At 38.2% G+C, this 25,259-nt stretch overlaps 1 protein-coding gene and 1 pseudogene across 1 annotated transcript in view; both read left to right on the top strand.

Annotated features, from left to right (window-relative positions):
• Positions 1-24,928, top strand: part of FAM135A (family with sequence similarity 135 member A) — a 106,300-nt gene extending 81,372 nt beyond the window's left edge. The window contains exons 14-20 of the mRNA XM_065888666.1: positions 1,073-1,239; positions 2,359-2,450; positions 2,949-3,046; positions 5,410-5,561; positions 7,164-7,274; positions 18,496-18,609; positions 24,723-24,928. Coding sequence (XP_065744738.1) covers positions 1,073-1,239; positions 2,359-2,450; positions 2,949-3,046; positions 5,410-5,561; positions 7,164-7,274; positions 18,496-18,609; positions 24,723-24,928 — 940 coding nt within the window. The remainder of the gene's footprint in view (positions 1-1,072; positions 1,240-2,358; positions 2,451-2,948; positions 3,047-5,409; positions 5,562-7,163; positions 7,275-18,495; positions 18,610-24,722) is intronic.
• Positions 19,089-19,816, top strand: LOC136132288 (homocysteine-responsive endoplasmic reticulum-resident ubiquitin-like domain member 2 protein pseudogene; annotated as a pseudogene).
• Positions 24,929-25,259: the final 331 nt, after the last annotated feature.

Genomic DNA, 25,259 nt, shown 5'->3' with positions numbered 1-25,259 from the left:
TTTCCAGAATTGGGATTTCATGGACCCGTAAAAAAAATCCAGAAAATTTTGAGCATGACATAGGTTTACTAGCATGGCACTGGTTTTCTACTACCTTATTCCAGATGGAATTATAATCCCAGGAATAAAATGTGTGGGCATATCTACTGTAGGTTTTTTAAGTTCCCAGATCATTCTGATGTATACACATAAGTAAGACCCATGGTGCCCACACCTAGTGAACCCAGCAAGGTGAGAACAGCCCATTGAAGACTTGTAATGTGCTGGGAAGCTGAAGGTTGCATCACCTCCTGGGTACCTCAGACTCTTCTGAGTCATTAGTGCAAGCAGTGGCCTGTATTGTTCACCCAGTGTGTCCCGCTCAGGTTAGTGTTCATCAGCTTCTTGGAGTTTTATCAGTCCACATGACCTAATGTTACGATAGTTAATAGTCTTTGGTGTTCTCAGTCCCCAAGTTGATTAGAAATGTCACTTATTCTATCAGTAAATGAGTGTATGCCACCCATTTTATTTAATCACATCCCCCTCTTAGTTCTGTTCCTTCTTATTGGTATTTTTAGAGAAAAATACAAATAACCTCATCTACTAAATACTACACCTGCCATTCTCACTGCTACACTGTGTAGAATATCTCCTTCTTTGCCTTTTATATAAGATTAAAAAGGAGCAAAGAGGGTAAGATTTGATCACAGGGTCAGCATCAGACTGTCCTCTGTGCAGTACTTCTCCCGTCTTTTCTATGCATACAGTATAAAATTCAGTAGAAAGCATAACTCCATTCCCAGTGTTTTCTTAGTGGATTTCAAGTTTAAAAGAATATTTTTAAGTGATGTCAGGCTTTAAATACTTATTGTATTTGATCAGGATGTGTACTAAAAAAATAGTTAAAAAAAAAAAGTACTCTCTGATTTCTAAATCATTTAGGTGAGCCCACATATTTTCATTATTTTAAAATCAAATATTTCTGGGTTTCCTCTTCTGCAGTTCTCTAAATGCAGCAGATTATCTTTTGGGTTCTAAAAACTGAATATAATACTTAGTAACGAATGTCTTTTACACTGTTTTGCTTCAGCTTCCTTCAGGCGAAAGAAGAATTGAAGCACCTTAAGCTCCCCGGGTTCATGTACAGCGATGTCCCTCTTCTGGCGTCCTCAGTGCCCTATTTCTGTGTGGAAGAGGAGGAAGAGGGTTGTTCCGAAGGCGGAGTCCATCTCATTGTGTGTGTGCACGGCCTGGACGGTACGTAACGTCTGCACGTGTAACCCGTAGCATCTCAATCTTTTCTTTTCCTAGTAGATCTCATTTAGTTTTATTTTAATCTTTGACCTGAAAAAAAATTTCTGAATTGCTGATATTAATTAAATCTTAAATACTCTCTAAAACAGAGATGTGCTTAACTTTGCTGAATATAATATTAGATTTCTTTGTAAAGTAAATTTTCCATGGAATCGACATCCACACGCCAACATTTTATTTATTTTAACTTCGGATTTTTCTGTCTTCTCTCTTTTTATTATTTTTGTCAGCTGTCACCTCGTGGCAATCATTTTGTCTCCCTTTGATCATCTTTCTGCTTCCCTTTTAGCTTGCTGCTTTAAACCTTATGGACAAGAAAAATCAATACCTAAGAATTAAAGATTCACTGATTAATCAGGGTATAACTTAACTTCTTAATACCTTGTTTCACTGCTGTGGTTTTGTGACAGCTGTTTAGGTTACTCAACAGCCTATTTTTCTTGGTTAGGAGCTATGTTAGAAGACACCAAATATCTCTGGACTAGCAGACTATTACTGTGTTATAAGGTGATTCTGTAGCAACAAACTGACAAAAGATTTTATGGTTTATAAAAATGCTAAACACAGGTCTGAGCTAGTAAATTCTTATGAAATTGGAGATTTTTCTTAAAGAAAAACAAAACCGTGACTCAAGGAATAAAAGATCTCTAATACTAACCTCTTTCCCCCCACTAATAAAATTTTCAAAGCATTATCCTCCAAGAAAGGCTTCTTGGCCCAGTAGAATCTCTGGTAAATTCCTCTTTGAAATCTTCAAGAAACACACTATCCCATGTTAAAGGGAGGAAGACAGACAGACTGCTGGGGGGGCGGGGGGGCGGTGGCGAGCGCATCAGTGCGACCAGACCTCTGAAGAGACAGGCTGTTGGAGGCCATTGCCAGCTGATGGAAATCTGCTGTGAAATAGACACTGAGGATTCTGGTTCCCAGGGCCTTGTCTCTTCACAGCCAGCATAGGCCTACGCTTGTCCCCAAGAAGTGTAACAGAGTATGAGGGTGCGCATTGTACCTTTTGCTTTTTCTCGTCCCTTAGGTATAACTTTGATTTTCTTCATTTTCTAGGTAACAGTGCAGATCTCCGGTTAGTAAAAACTTACATTGAACTTGGACTGCCTGGGGAAAGAATTGATTTTCTTATGTCTGAGAGAAATCAGGTACAGATAGCTGTGTTTTCAGTGGAAGCACACATTTTTCTACCAATTTCTACCTAAATATTTGCTGACTACAAAATGCCTGTAGTAGAGATATAATTTTTCTGACTTCTGTGAAGTTTAACAATTAATGCATAGCCTAAGGAAGTAGAAGTGATTTATAGTTTGATTTACGAGCTTTTTACATGTGCAAACTTCCTAGAATTTCACATTCTGTGCAAATATTTTAATTAAACCATTATAAATAACCTTATGTTCAGTGTTGATAGTGGACTAAACGATTACCTAAATGAAGTGTTAAGAACAGTGAGCCTTTTTTTCCCCTAGAAATTCACTACTTGTTCATTTTAATAAAATGAATATTACTTTCACTAACTTCTTTAAAAACCACTGGTCTTTAACCATATTTTCAATACCTAAATTAAAAATAATGTTTATATTCAGTGTTTTATGTAATTACACATATTTAGTATATAACGTATCTATTTTGCTTTTGTTTAGAATGATACTTTCGCTGATTTTGATAGCATGACTGATCGCCTTCTGGACGAGATAATACAATATATTCAGATATATAGTCTAACAGTCTCAAAAATAAGGTAACTTCTATAATATTACATAAATTGTCTTTATATCTTTATGAATTATAAAAAAATCACACAGAATTTCTGGTAATTTTGTTGTCCTATTCTGAAATATAGGATACCGCAACTCTAATTTAAAGAGAATAAAAATAAAAAGATTTTAGGGAAAGACCACATATTATATAATTCTGTTTATATGAATTGTCCAGAATTGGCAAAATTATAGAGATAGAGGTAGATCAGTGACTGCTTAGGGCTGGGGGAGAGGGGAGATAGTGGGGGGCGGGGGGGGCGGTGATAGCTAAAGAATGTAGGGTTGGACTTCCCTGGTGGTGCAGTGGTTAAGCATCCGCCTGCCGATGCAGTGGACATGGGTTCGAGCCCTGGTCCGGGAAGATCCCACATGCCACGGAGCAACTAAGCCTGTGCACAACTACTGAGCCTGCACTCTAGAGCCCACGAACTGCAACTATTGAGCCCGCGTGCCACAACTACTGAAGCCTGCGTGCCTAGAGCCCATGCTCCGCAACGAGAAGCCACCGCAATGAGAAGCCTGCGCACCGCAACAAGGAGTAGCCCCCCCCCACACACTCGCCACAACTAGAGAAAGCCTGCGCGCAGCAACGAAGACGCAACACGGCCAAAAATAAATAAATAAATTAAATTATTTAAAAAAAAAAAAAGAATGTAGGGTTTCTTTTTAAGGTGGTGAAATACTCTAAAATTTCTTGTAGTGATGGCTGCACTACTCCGTGAATACACTAGAAAGCATTGAGTTGTACACCTTAAACGGCTGAATTGTATGGTATGTGAATGATATCTCAGTAAAGCTGTTACCAAAAAGAAAGGTTATAGGGAAATGGATATATATTAAAAAAATGAAACTGTAAAAATACTTTCAACATGTCATGACTATACTTTGAGAGTCAGCTTTCCGCAAGCAGGAGATGATGATCAAATCAACATGTCTTATTATTTAATCACAGATGTTGTGAATAGACATGGGGGAGAGAAAAGCATTTGTTTCTTCTAGTCCGGTAAGAATTAAAGAAAAAGTCAAAACTAATCTTCCTGCCTCAAAAAGAGAAGAGTAAACTGATGAGTTTCATATTCCAGCTGGGTTAGAGGAGGAAGCTGGCTGTTTATACTCTAGGCTTTTGTAGAGTTTGCTTCCTCTTGGAAGTACAGAGTAGGGACAGAGAACAGAGAGAGCAGGTTTTTATTTGAAGTCACTGTTTAAAAACAGATTTCTGTTAAAATATGGTGGGAGATGCAAGTATGTGGAGGGTGGAGAGAGATTGTTTTCTTGTTCTAGTCATTCTCATTTATGGATTTTTCATCTGTTTACTAAATTTTCTATAGTCATCTTGTATTCCTTTTATTAATTTGTTATTTTATGATGAGAAAATAAGTCTATTTTTTCAGTTCTTTTATTCATCCACGGAAGTATGCCCTCTTCTAGATTAGATGGTCAGTTATAAATCAACCATTATCCAAAAGCTTGATTTGGTTGAATGAGAACTGTTCGTTATCAAACTTTACTTCACAGCTTCAGGAAGTTTGCAGCTTCTCACTAGTTATGTCTGTAAACTAGTTATATCTGTAAACCACTTTTAAGACAGCTTTCAGCCTTTCTTCTTTCACTGTTAATTGTCCCGAGGGATTCATATACTGTCTATCGTAAAATAATGGTAGGCAAAAAGGCTCTTTTGATTTAAACTATTCCTTAATAAAGGTGAAAAGCTTTATAAGTATTAGTTATTCTTTTGGTATAATTTTAGACTTACTGTCAGAAAATGCACATTTTTTTTCCTGTGGCTTGAAAGTACTTAGAGAACTCCCCACCTTGGAGTGTGGACCAGAGAATAAGAGAAACGGGGATATAATGTCTCCTAAATCATGCTTATACGTATAACTTCATTATTTTGTTTTAAATCATGACTTGACAGGTAAATAATTGGTGTGTGTACCTAAAGATGCAAATTTATCATCTAGTCAATGTATTAGCGCTTTTAAAATGTATTTCTTTCTAAGTATTTACGAACTAGGAGTAAAAATTTTCTGGTAAGTAGTATCCTATTTCTATAGAGTAAGTATATAAAGTCTATAAAAATAGGAGTTTTCTGATAAGTAGTATCCTATTTCTATAGTGTAAGTATGCAAACTATAATAATAGGAATTTTCTGCTACATTCTCACATTTTTTGCTTCAAAATGTAAGTTATGTCATTTCAGAGTATCAAACCATAGTTTTAAAACATATTAGAACATTGTAAATGTTCTAAATGTTAGTATTTCACATCTATGTACAGTGATAGCAGCTTTTATTTTTTTTTAAACTAATACTATGGGAGAAATGTCATTTTGTTTCTCTTATAGCTTTATTGGACATTCGTTGGGCAATTTAATAATCCGTTCAGTGCTTACAAGGCCACGGTTTAAATATTACCTTGACAAACTTCATACCTTTCTATCACTCTCTGGACCTCACCTTGGTACGCTCTACAACAGCAGTGCTCTTGTTAATACAGGTAAGAAGTTTTATTGTCCAGTACAAAAATTATGGCGTGGAGAGAAGATTTAAATACAAATTTAATATTTTCTGGTGTTTATTTTAGAGCAGATTTGTCATGTACTTGGAATTTCATGAAACAAAAGATGTATCTATTTTTCTATTTTGTCATGCACGTGAAATAAGCTGACAAAACTCATTTCAGAAAATGATGTCATATTGAGATATTTGTCAAGTCACAAGAGCATTTTTCCCCTTTTTATCGTTAAACTGTTTAAATATTTTCAGTAAATGTTAGTCTTATAAACAGGCTATTTTGTTGTTCCATTAGTTGAGCAGATAACAAATACCTATGCCTAATACATTTTGAAGTTATAAAATGTTTTATATAGAACATTAACTCTGATTTTGGTTTGATAGTGATAAAGGGCTATTATGAGAAAATAAATTCTAAACTTTTAAAAGAAATTAAAGTAAAAATTAAGACCCCAATTTTGATTAGAATAAATATGCTCATTAAGAAGGATCTGATACTTGATTTGCCCTTTATTTGGCTTTGTTTTTCCCTTAGAATTTTAAAATGGCTTTTATAATTTAGTCAATTGATTCCCATTGTAAGAGTTAGATTTCATTCTGACTCTTTTTCATCGAGCCTTGAAACTCTTATTTCCATTTTCTCTTCTACTTCTTTCATTGACAAATAAACCATACCATTTTCCTTTGTATCCCATTTCAAATGGTGGTATTCAAAATCTAGCTAGTTGTAGATTTTTACAGTTTCAAAAAGAAGGCTTGAGAAAAATGAAATCCATAAATAGTACAAAATAGAACCCAGTATGAATCGGATGCAGTACTTTGAATTTTTTTCTTTTGAATTTCTTTCTTCACTAAACTTTTCCCCAGGTAGACTTTCAGTTGGCAGCTTTAATCAGTTAAAGGGTTTTTTCCCTCTTTTCCTCCCCTGTTCACCTCAGTAATAGAATCAACAAAAGTAGAAATGAGTAGTCTACAATCTTGAAAACCAGCTCCAGAGTGATTGAGGTTTCACTTAAGCAGAAGATACACTTAAATACGGGTAACTGGTAATATAAAGAAATACAATTAAATATGACACTGAAATTATATTCAGCTGTTACTAGAAAACATTATCCAGTTGCTCATCCTTAGAGTTGGTCCTTATCCAGTTAGTCTCCCATGACTGACCTGTGATTGTCTGTAAAGGCGCCGTGCTCAGGCATGTGGATCTACTACTGTGTTTAAAGTTTACTCCCCCTCTGCTTCATTATAATTTGAACAAGTATATCTAAAGGTGTAATTTTCCCAAATGTGTTCTTCATAGACCATTACCTATTTCATTACCTAATGAAGTAGAAATAAATAACAAGCCCTCTGTCAACCACCGTTAACCCATCGTTAACCTCTGTGTGTCTGTGTGTTTATATTTGTTATCAGAAAATGGAAATATTTTGCAAATATATTTTTTATTTGCCAACAAAATGCTAATTTGGGAGATATATTTTGAAGTGAAATATATATATTAGAATGAATAACGTTGGCATATGGTACTATGTATTTCCGGTTTATAACTCTTACATATCACATACCATTTATAACTCTCTAGGTCTGTGGTTTATGCAGAAATGGAAAAAATCAGGTTCTCTTTTGCAACTGACATGTCGAGATCATTCAGACCCTCGCCAGACTTTCTTATACAAGCTTAGTAATAAAGCTGGTAAGTATATAGAAACAGTTTTGAAAACACTCACTTGAAAACCTTTTTTGAAATAAACCTTTGGGCTTCCCTGGTGGCGCAGTGGTTGAGAGTCCGCCTGCCGATGCAGGGGACGCGGGTTCGTGCCCCGGTCCGGGAAGATCCCACATGCCGCGGAGCGGCTGGTCCCGTGAGCCATGGCCGCTGAGCCTGCGCGTCCGGAGCCTGTGCTCCACAACGGGAGAGGCCACAGCAGTGAGAGGCCCGTGTACTGCAACAAATAATAATAATAATAAAAGTAAATAAATAAATAAACTTTTAACAAATCAATTATCAACATGTCTTTCTGGTGATTAAAAAACTATCAGTCGGTTGTTATTTCTTACTAGTGAAATAGACTCACAGAACTAAGCAGTTGGTAGCATGCTTTAATTTTTCACGTGATTGTATTTATTTTTTTGTGAGCTGTGCAGCTACTTTGAAGTTACCCTAAACATTTTGGCCTTTATAATTCATACCAGCTATAAGTTAAGTTTTTGAACTAGGCCTCTGCATGTCCTAGCCTTCCTGTCCTTCTAGCTGCCCCCAGCCCCAGTCCTCAGCCTTTGTTTTAAACTGCCACATTTTTTTTTTACTTTCCTATTATAAGCATTTCTGGAACCTGTCAGAAACGAAACCATTAATAGTTATTCCTTCTTCAGATTCTCACCACTGGATGGATCTTGTTACTTATCTCTCATTAACCAGTTATTAAATGTATTCCCCATCTTGCCTGTGTATTCTAAGCTTTTACTCCCGGAAGTCCCCAGCTGGTCCTTGGTCATTCATTCTCACGCTCTGTAAGTGACCTCGCCTGTGACCTTTCCTCTCTCCTGGACTCATCCTCGCACTCACAGATTCCCGGCACATTCTTTCCACTGTGTCCTTTGAGGTCTCCGCTTGAGGAGAAGAGACTGCCCTCATCTGTACCTTCCTCAAAGAATGTGATCGCCACTTCTGCTGAAAGTGGAGCCCTAACTGAAATTCGGCTATTCCCCAGCCCGCCCCCACCTGCCCACTCCCCCGGCTGTGGAGCAGAGGGTGGCACACTTTTTTGCTAAAGGGCTGGATAGTAAACATTTTGGCTTGTGGGCCGTAGGATCTCAGTTGTAACCACTCAACATACCACTGTAGCCCAAACACAGCTATAGACAACACATGAGCTAGTGAGTGTGGCTGCATTTCAAAAAAAACTTTATTTACCAAAAAAAATAGGCAGCAGTCCAGACCACACAGGCCTGCCATAGAAGCAGCTGGATTTCTTGATTCCTCGGTTACTGAGGCCCACCTAGCGCGGGAGCCCGTCCTCTTGCTTTCCATCCCTCCCAGTCGTGACTTCTCCACCGCCACGTGAAACTGCTTCCTTTGAGCCTCAGCCTTCTCGTCGTCTTCAGTATAATGCTCTCCTGTGCCCTCCTTGCATCTTCAGTGAGAACTTTGACAAGAGTTCATTGACAAATATTTATTACACAGTTGTGCTTAGGAAAAGATATATTTCTTTTTTTAATTGTACGATTTTCTTTTTTTTTTAATTTATTTTATTTATTTTACTTTTGGCTGCATTGGATCTTCATTGCCACTTGCAGGCTTTCTCTAGTTGTGTGAGCGGGGGCTACTCTTTGTTGCGGTGCGTGGGCTTCTCGTTGCAGTGGCTTTTCTTGTTGTGGAGCACGGGCTCTAGGCGCACGGGCTTCAGTAGTTGTGGCACGTGGGCTCAGTCGTTGTGGCTCGTGGGCTCTGGAGCGCAGGCTCAGTAGTTGCGGCGCACGGGCTTAGTTGCTCTGCGGCATGTGGGATCTTCCCGAACCAGGGCTCGAACCCGTGTCCCCTGCATTGGCAGGCGGATTCTTAACCACTGCACCACCAGGGAAGCCCAGAAAAGATATTTTTCGTGAACCTTAATATACTTAATCCTGGCATCATTTTTGGTAATTTGATGAGCCGACCCTTTAGATGATTCACCAAGCATTACAGAGCCTTTCTCAACTCTGGTAACCTTCTATTCCACTCCACTGTGAACCCTTACCCATGGCTACACTCCACCCAGAAATTTCAACCAGTATTCCACTCTGTCACTGTAACAGCTTGTCGTTTCTCTCTCACTCCCTTATTCTCGCCTGCTTTCTAGACTCAGTTAAGATCCCTACTCCATCTTCCTAAGATGACCCTGTGCCTCAGGGTTTCATCCCCTTCCTGACCCGTCTCAGACTCTGAATTATCACTTTCATCATTCATACACTGTCACCCTTTGCTTTCTATCATAGCCAACTAGCAAACCTGTACTACCGCTTCTTCACCTAGCCTGTTGAACTCTGCCACAAAGGACACGCAGACGTGCACATCACTACTGCTGTAGATCCGTGGCTTCCCTGTCTGGTTATCTCTTAGTAGCTTTCTACTCATTCCCTTCAAAGTTTCTCACCTCTTTTCCTCAGACTTAAACTACCACTGCTGCCTGCACCCCCACAAATGGCTCTGTTTCCTGTTCTATCTGTGAAAGTCAAGGCCGTCAAGCAAGGACTTTCCTACTTCCTTCTGTTGGCCTGCAAGCATCAGCATACCTAGACCTGTGTGTGCAGCTGCCTACAGAGTATATTCACTGAGATGTCTCACGGGTGCCTCCCGTGCAGTGTGCTCAGACACCTCCTGTTCCCCTCAGATGGCTTCTCTGCCTCTACCCAGGCAGAAACTTAGAAGTCGTTCTTGACTTCTCTTTCTCCCTTTCCCCCATCTGCTGAGTTACCAATCCCTGCGACATCCAGCCTGCTTGGCCCTGGTGGAGCCTCCCTTTCCTTCCTCTGTGACTGCCTTCGTCCAGCCTCCTTCACCTTCACTTAGGTGATCGCTGTGGCCTCCAAACTGGTTACCCTGCCTCCTGTATGCCCCCCTTCTCCTCTGTCTCACTTCCTCATTGGATGAAATGATTTTCTAAAAATTAAATCAGACCGTATTGGTCCTGTTCAAAAATCCTCCAGAGTACCTTCTAGTTTTCAGGATGACGTGTAGAGTCCGTGGCTTAGGGCATCAAATCCTGTATAATCTGGCTCCTGGTCCTTTCATGTGCTCTGTACCCTCCTCTTTGCAGATGGGCATCCTTTGCTGTAGTCACGTCTCACGTGTTTGTGCTTCCTCGCCTTCACCATGCTTCTTCTGCCACCATTCCTCCCCGTGCATTTGCCCATCTTTGTAGCACTGATTCTCTTCATCTTCTAAAATTACACTCCAGCACCACCTGCTCTCCGGAGCTTTCCTTGATGCCCTATCTGATTCGGTGTGCCTCTGCTGGCCGAGTACCAGCACATGCCTTCATATCCCAAATCTCATGTCTCAGGACTGACCACAGTAATGAATTCCACTCCTCATTTGCCTGCTACGTATCTGTGCTTATATTTCAAACTAAATGTGTCTAAAATTGACGGTTTCTTCTTTTGCTGCCTCTTTTTTTGACCTTTTCTAAATGTTACTCTGTCCTCTAGGTTACTTGGTTTGAAATACCTCAGTGTTATCCTCGATTGACCCCACTTCTTTTCTTTGCATACCACATCCCAAGATTGTTAACGTCATCTCTGAACTGCTGTAACATTATATATGAACCTCTTTTATCATAGTCGTTATAGCTTGTCTCATGTCAGTCATTTTTATGTATCTCAGCCTTTTTTCCTTAAGTGGGATCTGTCATGACAACCCTTTCCCACCACCCCCCCACATACCCTCAGCATTCACAGTAGTTCTTCCTAGTAGGCATTCGCTGTCGACCCACTGAATCAATGAGTGATCTTTTCAATATTATGTGCGGTATTCAAAAGCAGGTCAAATATTGTACGGTAAGCTGAAAATCAAACCCATGTATTTGGTGAAGGCTGAAGTAGCTTGAACTTGTAAACTTAAGCCCTGGCCTTTTAAATCCACTTTTCATCTTCATTCCTCTCACCATGTCTTCCATCCTGCTCTTGAAACATTTGATACGAACACTAGACAGATTTAGTCATTGAATACAGCCCACTTCATTTGAGTCTTGTTTTAACCTTTTCAAGATTCTGCCTTAAATACTGCTGTCAATATGAGAAAGAGAATTGGGAATGGTTATTTCATGTGTCGCCTGTTATTAGAATCAGTGAAAGAAAAGTTCTTTTGTAGGTGGAGTTTTGTGATTTTGTTTCTAAGGGTAAAAAGTAACAACAGTAAGGTATTTACAGTACACAGAAATACATACTTGATTCACAAAACCACAAGATATTCCTACAAAATCAAATACATCACATAGTTCTCATGTGAGAAAAACTTACCCTGACTAGAACCATTACGTGTAGCTATGTGTATAGCATTGTGAGTAACCATGGAGTTTGTACCGGTACTGCTACTGTAAAAATTCTGTAATTCATGGCATTTCCCAACTGACTGAACAGGTACTTGTATCACTAAGTTTATAATTATTAGTAGATATGAGTAGGTCTTTTGTACTTGAGTTATTTTTTAAGGATTAGTTAAAACTTTTCCTTACAGGTTATTAATTTATTATTTGCCTTTTAATGCATGGCAGGACTTTCATCTCCCCCGCCCCCCGGTTGTACCAGTGTAGCAGTGTTTAAGAGACAAACTTTGAAGGCACACATAGATACTAGTTTTAGCTGAGACACTGACAAAGGTTACTTGATCTAAATATTAAGTAATTCTCTTTCTTCATTGGTAAAATGGGAATAATAGTATCTTCCTCACAAGACCATTAAAGGTTGAATGAGATAATTCATGTAAAATGATTATGGTCTGAATAGCACGAAACTCAGTAAATATTAGTTGGTAAAAATAGCTCTAAATGAAGAGGTGCCAGAACTAAAATAGTATTAGTATTATAGATTATAGAAATTTGCTGTCACATTAACATCATAAATCTATTTTAGGAGGGTTTTTTTTTAGCAGAACTGTCAATATTACTAGCTATAAAAATTGTTCAAATGACTTATTAAAGTTGTTTTTGTGTTTTAAGATTTCTACTTATAGCTAGAAATGAATTTATTAGTATACACCTGAATTGAATTAGTATTATTATGGAACATAGCATGAACGCATACTATGTTTTCTAATAATAACTAGTACATTAAATAACACTAAAATATAGAAATAAAGAATAGCCAACACACAAGGCACATACCGTATTCCAGGTGCCACCCAAGCATGTCATACACGTGGGTGTGTTTAACCTTATGAAGTAGGAGCCCCATTGCCCCACTTTGCGTGTGAGGACACAGATGCCCAGAGCGGCCAGACGCCGCCTTAGCCGTCATGCGTGGTCAGACCAGGTCGTGTTAAGCCAGTGACGTATACTTTCAAGAACTTGAGAAGGTTATCCTAATTGTAGTTTTAAATGTTAACAAATATTCATTAATTGATTTTAAAATTATAATACTGTCATGGGAGTTGGAACAGGTCTCTCTGAGCTGTTTTTTTCCTTTTTTTTAATCATCTAAAGAATTATGAGAAATGAGTAGTCAATTCCTAGGAAACTGCTACACCTGTATATATATATAAAATTCTTTATTCACAAAGTAGAAATATATGGGTTCACATCAGAAACATAAATAAATAAAAGGGGAAAACATAGAGCAGTGTTTACTTAACCAATTTACGTAGCCAGTGTGCTATTCTCAGATATTTTTAAACAATCAAGAGCCCTAGAGATAACTGTTCTTTTATATTTTACTCTGCTAAAGCTATAAAGTCTTTGATGCCCTGATCCAATTATTGCTTCTGTTTCTTCTGAATGGCCAATTTCCTATTCTTTTGAGAACGCGTAAAATCACCTGTCTAAAGCAAAATCCAGCCTTCTACCCTCTTCCCTTGTTTATTTAAGCAAAGACTCCCCTGTGGGTCTTCATTATGAAACAGTCATTTTCTCTGCAACATATCATTGGTTAATAGCGTTCCTTAGGGCTTCCCTGGTGGCGCAGTGGTTGGGAGTCCGCCTGCCGATGCGGGGGACGCGGGTTCGTGCCCCGGTCTGGGAGGATCCCACGTGCCGCGGAGCGGCTGGGCCCGTGAGCCATGGCTGCTGGGCCTGCGCGTCCGGAGCCTGTGCTCCGCAATGGGGGAGGCCACAACAGTGAGAGGCCCGCGTACTGCAAAAAAAAAAAAAAAAAAATAGCGTTCCTTAATCGAAAGCTATTCATTATTTTAAAATTAAGGAAGCATTTAAAAGCCTAAAGTAATTTGAGTGATTTCTAAAGCAATTAAGAAATGTTATCTTTCTGTAAAAATCAGGTATTTATTAAGTGTGAATTGCCTTTGTTGTTTTGTGAACACAATAGATATTGTAGAGGGCTACAGAAATGTTAACGTTTAAAAGGAAATTATCTTTTTTGATTAAGGCATTACAATTATAAACAATGATTAAATTTTTAAAAATTTTTATTGCACTCTAGTTGATTTACAGTGTTGTGTTAGTTTCAGGTGTACACCAAAGTGAATCAGATGTACATATACATATATCCACTCTTTTTTTAGATTCTTTTCCCGTATAGGCCATTACAGAGTACTGAGTAGAGTTCCCTGTGCTATACAGTAGGTTCTTGTCAGTCATCTATTTTATATATAGTACTGTGTATATGTCAATCCAATCTCCCAGTTTATCCCCCTGCTTCCCCCTTGGTTACCATAAGTTTTCTACATCTGACTCTATTTCTGTTTTGGAAATAAGTTCATTTGTACCTTTTTTTTTTTTTTTTTAGATTCCACATATAAGCGATATCATATGATAACGATGATTAAATTTTATAGCAGCTTTTAACTTAAAAACCTATAGCATCCTACAGATTGCTGATAGAATATATCAATAATTTACACAATGTAGTTGCAGCATGCTAGCATGTCCTCATTGAATATCAAGGGAAAGAAAGATGAAGGAACCTAGAGCAATGTGGAAGGTAAACAGTATACTGTATCTAGATGAGGTGACAGCAGTGCTGAGTAGTCAAGATTACGTAGAGAGAAGGCTCAGGGGCTCTCTTGTATTCCTTGGTGAGGGCTCAAAAAGAGCCAAAAAACAATCTACCCATTGTTGGAATTTCAAGAACAAAGTATCCTCATTTTAAGATCTTCCTAAAAACATCTGCTTAGAATCTCTTAACCAGCTGTTGAATTCTGACAAATAAAATATAACAATTAAAGAAGTCTCCTGCTGTGCTACTATGGTACAAGATAATCTTTTCTTCCAGCAGATTACAGAGGTGTTTAATAATAGGTATCACTTGATTTGTAATTAACATTTGTATTTTGTTTCTGAAAGTGTAGGAAAGCAGCAGCAGCAGCTTACATTATTTTAGGAAGCAAATTCTTTCAAATGTATTTAAAATAAATGAGTAAAAATAAGAATAGTTTAATATTGAGTAGACTATGTCCATTTAGAAAGCACAGGGTTTCTCAGCCTCAGCACTTTGACATTCTGGGCTGGATATTCTGTGTTGTCAGGATCTGTCCTGTGCGTTGTAGAATATTTAGCAGCATCCCTGGCCTCTACCCGCTAAATGCCAGTAGAGCACACACCCATCAGCACCTCACATACCCCACCCCCTGCTTGTGAGAAACAGCGTTGTCTCCGGACACTGCTAAATGTTCCCTGGAGTGCAAAGCCACCAGTGCAGAACTGCTATTTTTGCCAGTTCCAGAAAGTAACCAGAGATGAGTCAATATGAATTGCTTTAAAACTCATTAAATTTTTCAGAAAAAAAAATGAGCAGCCAAAAATATCAGGAAGGGCTTCCCTGGTGGCGCAGTGGTTGAGAGTCCGCCTGCCAATGCAGGGGACACGGGTTCGTGCCCTGGTCTGGGAAGATCCCACATGCCGCGGAGCGGCTGGGCCCGTGAGCTATGGCCGCTGGGCTTGCGCGTCCGGAGCCTGTGCTCCGCAACGGGACAGGCCACAACAGTGAGAGGATCTCTGAGCAGGTAGAATCAGTGCAGGTGCAGAGAGGATGAACCTACAGTACAAGGCTCCCCCAAATACACATCTCAGACATTGTCATCAGCTGGACTTCAGCTCGGATGAAGTGCTGCCATGATTCCCACCAGCACTGCGCCTCGGGGGCTACCATGTTTCTCTTTGAGTTTCTGCCCTCTCTAGCCAGCGCTGCTACACAGGAATGGAAACCAGAAGACTCAAAAAAGGGTCAGAGTCTGTTTGACTTGATTCTTGGCTAATACAAAAAGCAAACCTTCCATACAGAAGCACAGTACTAGTAATAATACATTGTTGTTGAAAAAGTATTATTAAAATAATTACTAAGTTTAAAATGCATTTTTAAAGTACGGTGCTCTCTTGGGAATCACGTTTAAAAATATGACAATATCTTGTATCTATGTCAGTGTCAGAATCTGTGATTGTATCTGTTTTATCATCATGGAATCTGAGAGTTAAAGGGTTTCTTGGACATCCCCTCCTCTCCCTTTGTTGGTTTGCATGCTTCGTCTCCACCGAGCTGCCTGAACCTGGGGAGACATGGGTACTCCTCTCCAGGGTCTTGGTCTAAAGCAGTGATTTTCAGCCTGAGTGCCATTTCTCTGTAGAAGCACAACAGAATCTCCGCGAATTATTTTGAAAAGTGTATTTAATTTTTAAGGTAATGGCTATTACTCTTATAATGTAAACTATAGAAATAGAGCAGTGCCGAGAAATTGGGGGGGGGGCGGGGAGGTAATTGGAGGGGAGAATAAAGCCCAAGGACAGATTCATTGAGAGACTGATTTTTTTTTAAGACGGGAAGTATAATGCTGTAATATTTTCCATCCTGATAAGAATGATCCATCCAGAAGAGAAAATTGTTGATGCGAGAGAAGGATGGGACAGCAACTAGAGGCATGCCCTTAAGCAGACAGGAGGAAGGAGTGGAACCTAGTGCACTAGTGTAAGGGCCGGCCTGAGGCAGGGGTGGGCAGAGCGAGAAGGTACAGATGCGGGAGGTGGGTTTTGTGTTACGGTAGAGTCTGCGGAAGCCCCTTCCGACGCTTCCGTGTGCCCAGTGAGACAGGAAAGCCATAAGGTAAGAGGGGGACATAGAAGATGCTGGTGGTTTCTGGAAAAATACAGAGGTGACCGTTACTGAGCAAGGCTGCCACCGGCTGTGCAGTGTCATTCCTGTCGATGTGATGGGAGTGATGCCCCCCAGAGATGTGCAGTGTGGTCGCCTTTATGGAGGACACACATACACACCTTTTAGATAAAAGAAGGAGCCAACTGTGCTGTTACATGGCTGGTTTCATGCAGTTCAGGATAAAATTTCATTTAACAGCATTATACTTAAAGATTCAGAAAGTACAGTACCTAAAATAACTGGGTTAGAAGTGAAGAAGTACCATACGACCGTGGCTTTCACATTTTTGGCTTGTTTACCCCTCAAAAGAATTTTGGAAAAGTTTGTATCCCCTTGTATAATTTTATGGTGACACCTAAAACTGTTTTCTATAATTTTAAATAGTTGCAAAGGATGTATTTTCTGGCATATGAGATAGTATATTTTTACTATATTCAGCTGCAGTCACAGACTTATCTCATTTATGGAAAATATGTGCCATAAAATCTAACTGGCACAGCCATTTCTTACTGTCAAACAGTCGGTAACATCAGACTTACGTTTTGGAAGAGGAAGACTTCGTTCATATTTTGCTTGGTTCTCCCAGAGATTTTATACCGCAGGGCCATATACCATAAGAAGATCTGAAATAGATTGGAGAAATGTCTTTCTCTTGTAAAGTAGGAGAAGGAAAAGTCATTTGTAGAAAAGTGCTCGTATGAAGTTGGGATCTGGAAATCAATTTTCTTAAAGCTGTAAATGCCCATCTACACCACGGAGAGTCTTAAATTACCCCTGGGGGTAAGTGTATACCAGTTCACAGACCTCTGCTCTAGGACACACAGACGTTTCCCAAAGTAGCACCAATGAAGACTGTCATCAAGTGATGCCAAAAGGGGATGACTTTGTCTCGTGAAATGTGAAAATGAAGGGGAAAAAATCAAGTTTTCTTAAACTTTCTAAAATATTTTAAACATGTTTGTTCAACTGAGTTAATTCCTGTTACAGACATTCTCTTATTTCACTTATATCTCTAGAATTTTGTATATTCAAGTGGCCACAAAGTAGTATCTTCTCATTGGGAAAAGGAGGGATACGTTATATTTGACACAGAGGGTATATACTGTTTCACCTGGCTATGTGTCAGTCTAAGCTCTTCCCATCATTAGGATCCTTAAGTTCCAGGGAAGACAGGGAGCTTCTACAAAGGCTTCCTATATTCTGGATTCACAGCATTCCCCACAATTGGCCTGTCTCTAAGAGTCTGAATTTCAGTGCACATAAGAGTATCAAAGTTTTATTCTGGAACATTCCAGAACAAAATTCTCTGTACTGCACACACAATTCTAATGTGTCACCATTATTGATTTGTATCTTATTTAATTATCATATAAAATTTTGATTTTGTATATACTAGTCTGAGCCAAATAGTACATTACTGTAATTAGAACATTATTGGTAGTAAAGAGGTCAAGAATGTGGTTTCAGTACTTAAGTGAGTTATTTAGCAAAGTACCCCAAGGACAGAAGTCCTAAATTCACGTAGTTTACTGAAAAATTAAAAAAAAATAAAATAGACCTGACAAAAGTCTGTTGGATGGTTCACAAAAAATCGTTATTTTTATTGGAAAAAATCAAAGTGTTTATCCTCTTGACATCATGCTTAAATAAGGAGAAAATATAAGTAATATTAGGCAACAAATGAAAACCTAAAGTAAAAAGTCAGCTTTAAAGGATTTAAATAGGGTGTTTTGTTTGTTTTTATGGAAGAATATATGTTTCTTTGGGGAATAATCCTAAATATTGATGAATATCCTTTGGAAAGTAAAAGCGTCATGAAACACTTGTTATAGAATTTTAGCCAACCATATCCAGTCTCCCCCTAACCCCCAAGACCACAATCCTTGCTCTCACTCAGTGCAAACACACATTTCTCATATCAGCACATAAACTACATATAAGGAAGCTGGGGATTTGGGTAGAGAATGTATAGAAATTTGGAGAAAGAATTCATCAGTTATTTTAAAAGGCATGAACTTAGTACTACCAAGGAAGTAAAGTTTATGGCCACTTAATATGATGCTAATAAGTTATTTCAAATCTAATTAATTATTGCACTGTAACTCAGTATTTTTTCTTCACAGGGCTTCACTATTTCAAAAATGTTGTACTAGTGGGCTCTCTGCAGGATCGCTATGTTCCTTATCATTCTGCCCGCATTGAAATGTGCAAGACAGCTTTAAAGGATAAACAGTCAGGTAACAAAGTATATTAGAAGTATTTCAAAGAGCTACGTCTACACATGAGTTTCTCCCAAAGTTTGCTTGCAGTTGTCTTCTCCCTTCTTTCTGTTGTCCTCTCTTTCCTTCGACTTCATTTTACACCCGCTGATAGTAACAGCTATCCTTCCTCCATTTTCCTGCCTTTCTTTTCTTTTGCTGTGTAAGATGTTTTGGCCAATGACACAGTAGTTGTTCTTTTGAAATCTTTTTTTCATCTAATTACCAATGCTTCTCCGTTTTATTGCCTCAAAAGTAATCCATGCTTTAATTTCCTCCGGATTATTGGGATTGGTGGTTGCAGTAATGGTCATGCTGCATGTTCGGCTGTACTTTACTTTTAGTGAAAGATGGCAGCGAGCGGACTCATCAAGAAATGAAAGAGGAATAGTACAATGTCTGACGCCACAAAAATACAAGTATCGTAAGAGATTACTAGTCATCAGTTCCCATATGTAATGCAAGGAAATGTAGACAACCAGGTTCCTGGGCAGGCTGTTCCGGCTGTCCCAGGGTATCCCACTTTCAGCCCACTGCAGATGCCGTGGTGGCAACAGATGTATACGCATCAGTATTATATGCAATATCAAGCTGCAGTTTCAGCTCAGGCCACATCAAATGCCAACGCAGACCAGCCTGCTACTTCACAGCCTCTAAGTGTGGCACATGTTCCTGGAGAAGAACCCTCACCAGCTCCAAACCTAGTGACCCAAGAAAATCGACCCATGGATGAGAATGTTCAGATGAATGCACAGGGAGGTCCAGTGCTAAACGAAGAAGACTTCAGTTGAGACTGGCTAGACTGGATGTACACGTTCTCACGAGCTGCCATTCTCCCTAGCACTGTGTACTTCTATTCCTCTTTTAGTCGGTTTATCATGGTAATGGGAGCCATGCTACTGGTTAACACCGAGCTGGATGGTTTCCTTTTAGGCAAGAAGGAGGTCAGCAACAGGCTCCCAACAATAATGCTGAAGTCAACAATGATGTGCAGAATGCAAACAATCTGGAACTTGAAGAAATGGAGCATCTTATGGGTGATGGGCTTGAAGATGAGAGTGGAGAAGATGTAGGTGAAGATGCCAGTGAAACTCAGAGGCCTGGATTAATGGCAACAGCTTGGTCTTTTATCACCACCTTCTTTACTTCACGAATACTAGAGGGGCCTCCCCAGGTTGCCAATTAGACCTGAAAGATGGTGCCGGCTGCAAAGGAGGGTCTGAATTTAGGAAAGTGTTTTAAATAACAGTGCAGTTTCAAAACATTGATTACTTTATTTTCATCATCATGTATAGAGGTGTTTTTTTCCCTTAAAGCTTCTCATGCATATGAATATTTTAAGCACAAATGGACTACTAAATGTATGATTTTTTTTAAGATCTTAACAGAACATAGCATAATAATATTGGTCTTCCAGGTTTTATTAATTTCAATTATGTATTATACCAAGACAGACCTGTTTGTGTGTCTTCTTTAAAGAGCTGCTTCACGTATAAATGTCTATAGCTAATACCTCAGCCCTTCAATGTATAATTTGAATAAATATATCTATTTTCTGTGAATTATCCTGAAAGTTTTAAACAGAATGACCTCATAGTTTTTAACAAAGAATATTATTTACCTAAAATGTGCTAGTAGCATCTTGCCCAGCCATAAAGCAATAAATTTCTCAATAATCTTAATTTTGACATTTGAATAAATGGAAACTTTCTATTTTAAGGGCATGTATCCCATCAATTGGAATTAGTACCTTAAAAAAAAAGGCAGCTCTTCAATGGAATTAATAGTGATATAAAATGTTTGATATAGACAGTACTTTTATAAAATAAGATTCTGGAAATTGCTCCCTGTAATTTTTTAAAATAAAAGGTCAATTATGAAAAAAAACCAATAAAATGGACAACCTAGAAGAAATTAATACATTTCTAGAAATGTAAAACCTCGAAAGACTGAATCAGGAAGAAATAGAAAATATGAACATATGATTACCTGTAATGAAATTTAATCAGAAAAAAAAAAAAACCCAACAAACAACAGTGCAGGACCACACAGATTCACTGGTGAATTCTACCAAAAATTTGAAGAGAGATAACAACTATCCTCAAACTATTCTAAAAAATTGAAGATGAAGAAAGACTTACGGTATTCTACAATGCCAGCACCACCCTGATACCAAAACCAAAACCAAAACAAAGGCACCACAAAAAAAGAAAATTATAAGCCAGTATCATTGATGAACGTAGAAGCAAAAATCCTCAACAAAATATTAGTAAACCAAATTCAACAATGCATTAAAGGGATCATACACCAAAAGTGGGATTTATCCCAGGGAGGCAAGGATGGTTCAGTATCTGCAAATCAGTTGATGTGATACCCCACACTAACAAAACAAAGGATAAAAATCACATGATCATCTCAATAGATGCCGAAAGGGACTTCCCAGGTGGTCCAGTGGCTAAGATTCCACGCTTCCAATGCAGGGGGCCTGGGTATGGTCCCTGGTGAGGGAACTAGATCCCACATGGCCACAACTAAGAGTTTGCATGGTGCAACTAAAGATCCCGCATGCTGCAACTGAAGATCCCACATGCCGTAACTAAGACCCAGCACAGCCAAATAAATAAAAATAAATATTTTTTAAAAAAAATAGATGCCAAAAAAGCATTTGACAAAATTCAACATCCATTCATGATAAAAACTCTCATCACAGTGGGTGTAGAGGGAACCTACCTCAATATAATAAAGGCCATTTATGACAAACCCATAGCTAACTTCATACTAAATGGTGAAAAGCTGACAGCATTTCCTCTAAGATCAGGAACAAACCAAGGATGTCCACTATCATTACTTTTATTCAAATAGCATTGGAAGTCCTACCCACAGCAATCAGACAGAAAGATAAATAAAAGTCATCCAAATTGGAAGGGGAGAAGTAAAACTGTCACTGTTTGCAGATGGCATGATACTATTTGCTTTTCTATGTACTAATAATGAACTATGATAAAGACAAAACAAAAAAAGAATCCTGTTTAAAATCGCATCAAAAATGATAAAATACCTAGGGAATAAACATAACCAAGGAGGTGAAAGACCTATGCTCTGAAAACTATGAAATATTGATGAAGGAAATTGAAGATGATACAAAGAAATGAAAACATGTCCATGTTCATGGATTAGAAAAATTAATATTGTTAAAATGTCCATACTCCCCAAGGCAATTTACAGGTTCAGAGCAATCCTTATCAATATACCAATGGCATTTTTCACAGAACTAGAACAAATAATCCTAAAATTTATATGGAACCATAAAAGATCCCAAATAGCCAAAGCAATCTTGAGAAAAAAAAGAAGAAATCTGGACAATCACACTCCCTGACTTCAGACTATACTATAAAACTGCAGTCATCAAAACAGCATGGTACTGGCACAGAAACAGCCACATAGATCAATGGAACAGAATGAAGACCCCAGAAATAAACCCACGCACCTGTGGTCAATTAATTGATAACAAAAGAGGCAAAAACACACAATGGGGAAAAGATGTCTCTTCAATAAGTGCTGCTGGGAAAACTGGACAACTTCATGTAAAAAGATGAAATTAGAACATTTTCTCACACCATATAAAAAAATTAGACTCAAAATGTATTAAAGATCTAAATGTAATACCAGAAGCCATAAAACTCTTACAAGAAAACATAGGCAGAACACTCTTCGGCATAAGTCATAGCAATGTTTGCATCTGTCTCCTCAGGCAATGGAAACAAAAGCAAAAATAAACAAATGGGACCTAAATAAAGTTTTCAGTGTGAAAGCTTTTGCACAGCAAAGGAAACCATCAACAAAACAAAAAGGCAACCTACTGAATGGGAGAGAATATTTGCAGATGATACGACCAGTAAGCCAAAATATGTAAGCAGTTCATGCAACTCAACATCAAAAAAACGAACAAACACATTATAAAATGAGCGGAAGACCTAAATAGACATTTTTCCAAAGAAGACATACAGAGGCTAGCAGGCACATGAAAAGCTGCTCAACATCACTAATCATCAGGGAAATGCAAATCAAGATCACAAAACAAATACTGGTGAGAATGTAGAGAAAAGGGACCCCTCGTACATTTGTAGTGGGAATGTAAACTGGTGCAGCCATTGTGACAAACAGTATGGAGTTTCAGAAAATTTTAAAAATTATAGAACTACCATATGATCCAGCAATTCCAAATTCCACTTCTGGGCATATAGCCAAAGAAAATACTAATTCCAAAACTTATGTGCACTCCAGTATTCATAGCAGCATTGTTTATAGTAGCCAAGACACCAGAGCAACCTGAGTGTCCATCACCTGATGAATGGACAAAGAAGATGTGTATCCACATAGTGGAATACTACTCAGCCATAAAAGAGAATGGAATATTGCCATTTTCAGCAACATGGATGGACCTGGAGGGCATTATGCTTAGTGAAATAAGTCAGACAGAGAAAGACAAATACCGTATGATATCCCTTATAGGTGGATTCTAAAAAATAAAGCAAACAAACAAATATAATGAAACAGAAACAGACTCACAGATACAGAGAACAAACTAGTGGTTCCCAGTGGGAAGAGGGACGGGGGAGGGGCAAGATAGGGATAGGAGATTAAGGGATACAAACTACTGGGACTTCCCTGGTGGCACAGTGGTTAAGAATCCGCCTGCCAATGCAGGGGACACGGGTTCGATCCCTGGTCCAGGAAGATCCCATGTGCCGTGGAGCAGCTAAGCCCGTGCGCCACAACTACTAAGCCTGCGCTCTAGAGCCTGCAAGCCACAACTACTGAGCCCACGCACCACAACTATTGAAGCCCTCATGCCTAGAGCCCGTGCTCCGCAACATGAGAAGCCAGCGCACTGCATCGAAGAGTAGCCCCGGCTCGCCACAACTAGAGAAAGCCCGCTTACGACCATGAAGACCCAACGCGGCCAAAAATAAATAAAATTTTAAAAAAAGAAGAGATACAAACTACTATGTGTAAAATAAATAAGCTACAAGGATATATTGTACAGCACAAGGAATAGAGCCAATATTTTATAATAAATTTAAATGGAGTATAATCTATAAAAATATTGAATCAATATGTTTGTACACCTGAAACTAATATAATATTGTAAATCAACTATACTTCAATTAAAAAAAGAAATAAATAATTTTTAAAAACCGTTTTTTATGAAGTCTATATTCTATTGATCCCTCTTTTAAACACATCTCTCTTCTTTCTCTAATTATGCTTCTGTATGTTATTCGCTTCTCATCATTCCTCAAAGCTACATCCTGCCTCTACCCTGAAATTCACGTTTGATGGATATGTGTTAGCACTCATCTGTTAGTAATATAGTAATGCATGAGCATTAAACTGTTTCGCCCCTGTTAAGGCAGTTTATGCTTGTATGTGTACATATGTGTGTAACCTTTACCTTCTATGCTTTGCATGCCCTCAATAAATCCATTGTAAGAATTAACCAAAAAGAGGGAGAGAAGAGCACAACTTTGAAATTAAAAGCAAAACGAAGCATTAAATAAACCTGCAGGCCAAAAAAAAAAAAAATTCTCAATTTGACCTTTGAGCCAAACTCACATTGTTCTTCTGATTATGGGAAGTTGCTATTCTTTCTCAAGATAATTTGGAAATATGTGGAATAACGTTGGCTGCCATGGAAACTTTTTTAAAGTATTTGCTCTTGACTCAGGTTTTAAATTTTGCCTTATCAGGATGTCTCAGCATGGCTTCTTTACTTTCATAATGAGTCATAATTGACTTAAGGTTGAAAAAACCTATTTGCTCTGTTATATTCATTGCTTTTAATTAAAAATATCAAGTTGGCAAGAATATGATAAATTTATTTTACTTGACTAGATAAATAATGTGATTATATTTTCTCTAAAACAGTCTCAAAAGTGATATTCAAGGGGAAAAAAACCTTTTAAAAGACAATTTTCTGCTTTAAACGGAAATAATGTAACTAAATTTTATAAATTATATAAAAGTTGGCATAGAATTTTTTTTCAGTTCTTCTTGTGAACCGATTTTCCTTTTTTCTATTTGTTCCATAGGACAGATCTATTCAGAAATGATCCACAACTTGCTTCGCCCGGTTCTGCAAAGCAAGGATTGTAACTTGGTTCGGTATAATGTCATCAATGCATTGCCCAATACAGCTGATTCACTCATTGGGAGAGCTGCACATATAGCTGTTCTGGATTCGGAAATATTTTTAGAGAAATTCTTTCTGGTTGCTGCCCTCAAATATTTCCATTAGGATTAAATGCATTAAATGGGTAGAGACTTGACAATTACCTCATTCAACAGTGATTCAGATAATGTATTATATTAAACTGTAGATGCTGATAAGTTCTAAGAAATATTTATACCTTTTTATATGGAAGATAATTTATATCATCCATGTTTAGAGCTTTTTAAACATCAACTTTACTTTCTAGGTAATGTGGCTGTGCAATATTTTTTTAATTTTATCTTTTTACTTTTCTATTACTTTTTCATATATTTTGCTACATAAGTATTTCAGTGAAACTCTAAGCCCATATGTATGTCTGATTGTTTATTATTGGCTTTCCACAATCCTCACATCA

Source organism: Phocoena phocoena, chromosome 12, assembly GCF_963924675.1.
Source record: "Phocoena phocoena chromosome 12, mPhoPho1.1, whole genome shotgun sequence".
Taxonomy (NCBI): domain Eukaryota; kingdom Metazoa; phylum Chordata; class Mammalia; order Artiodactyla; family Phocoenidae; genus Phocoena; species Phocoena phocoena.
The sequence above is the reverse complement of the archived record's forward strand: the minus strand, read 5'-3'. Positions and strand labels throughout refer to the sequence as shown.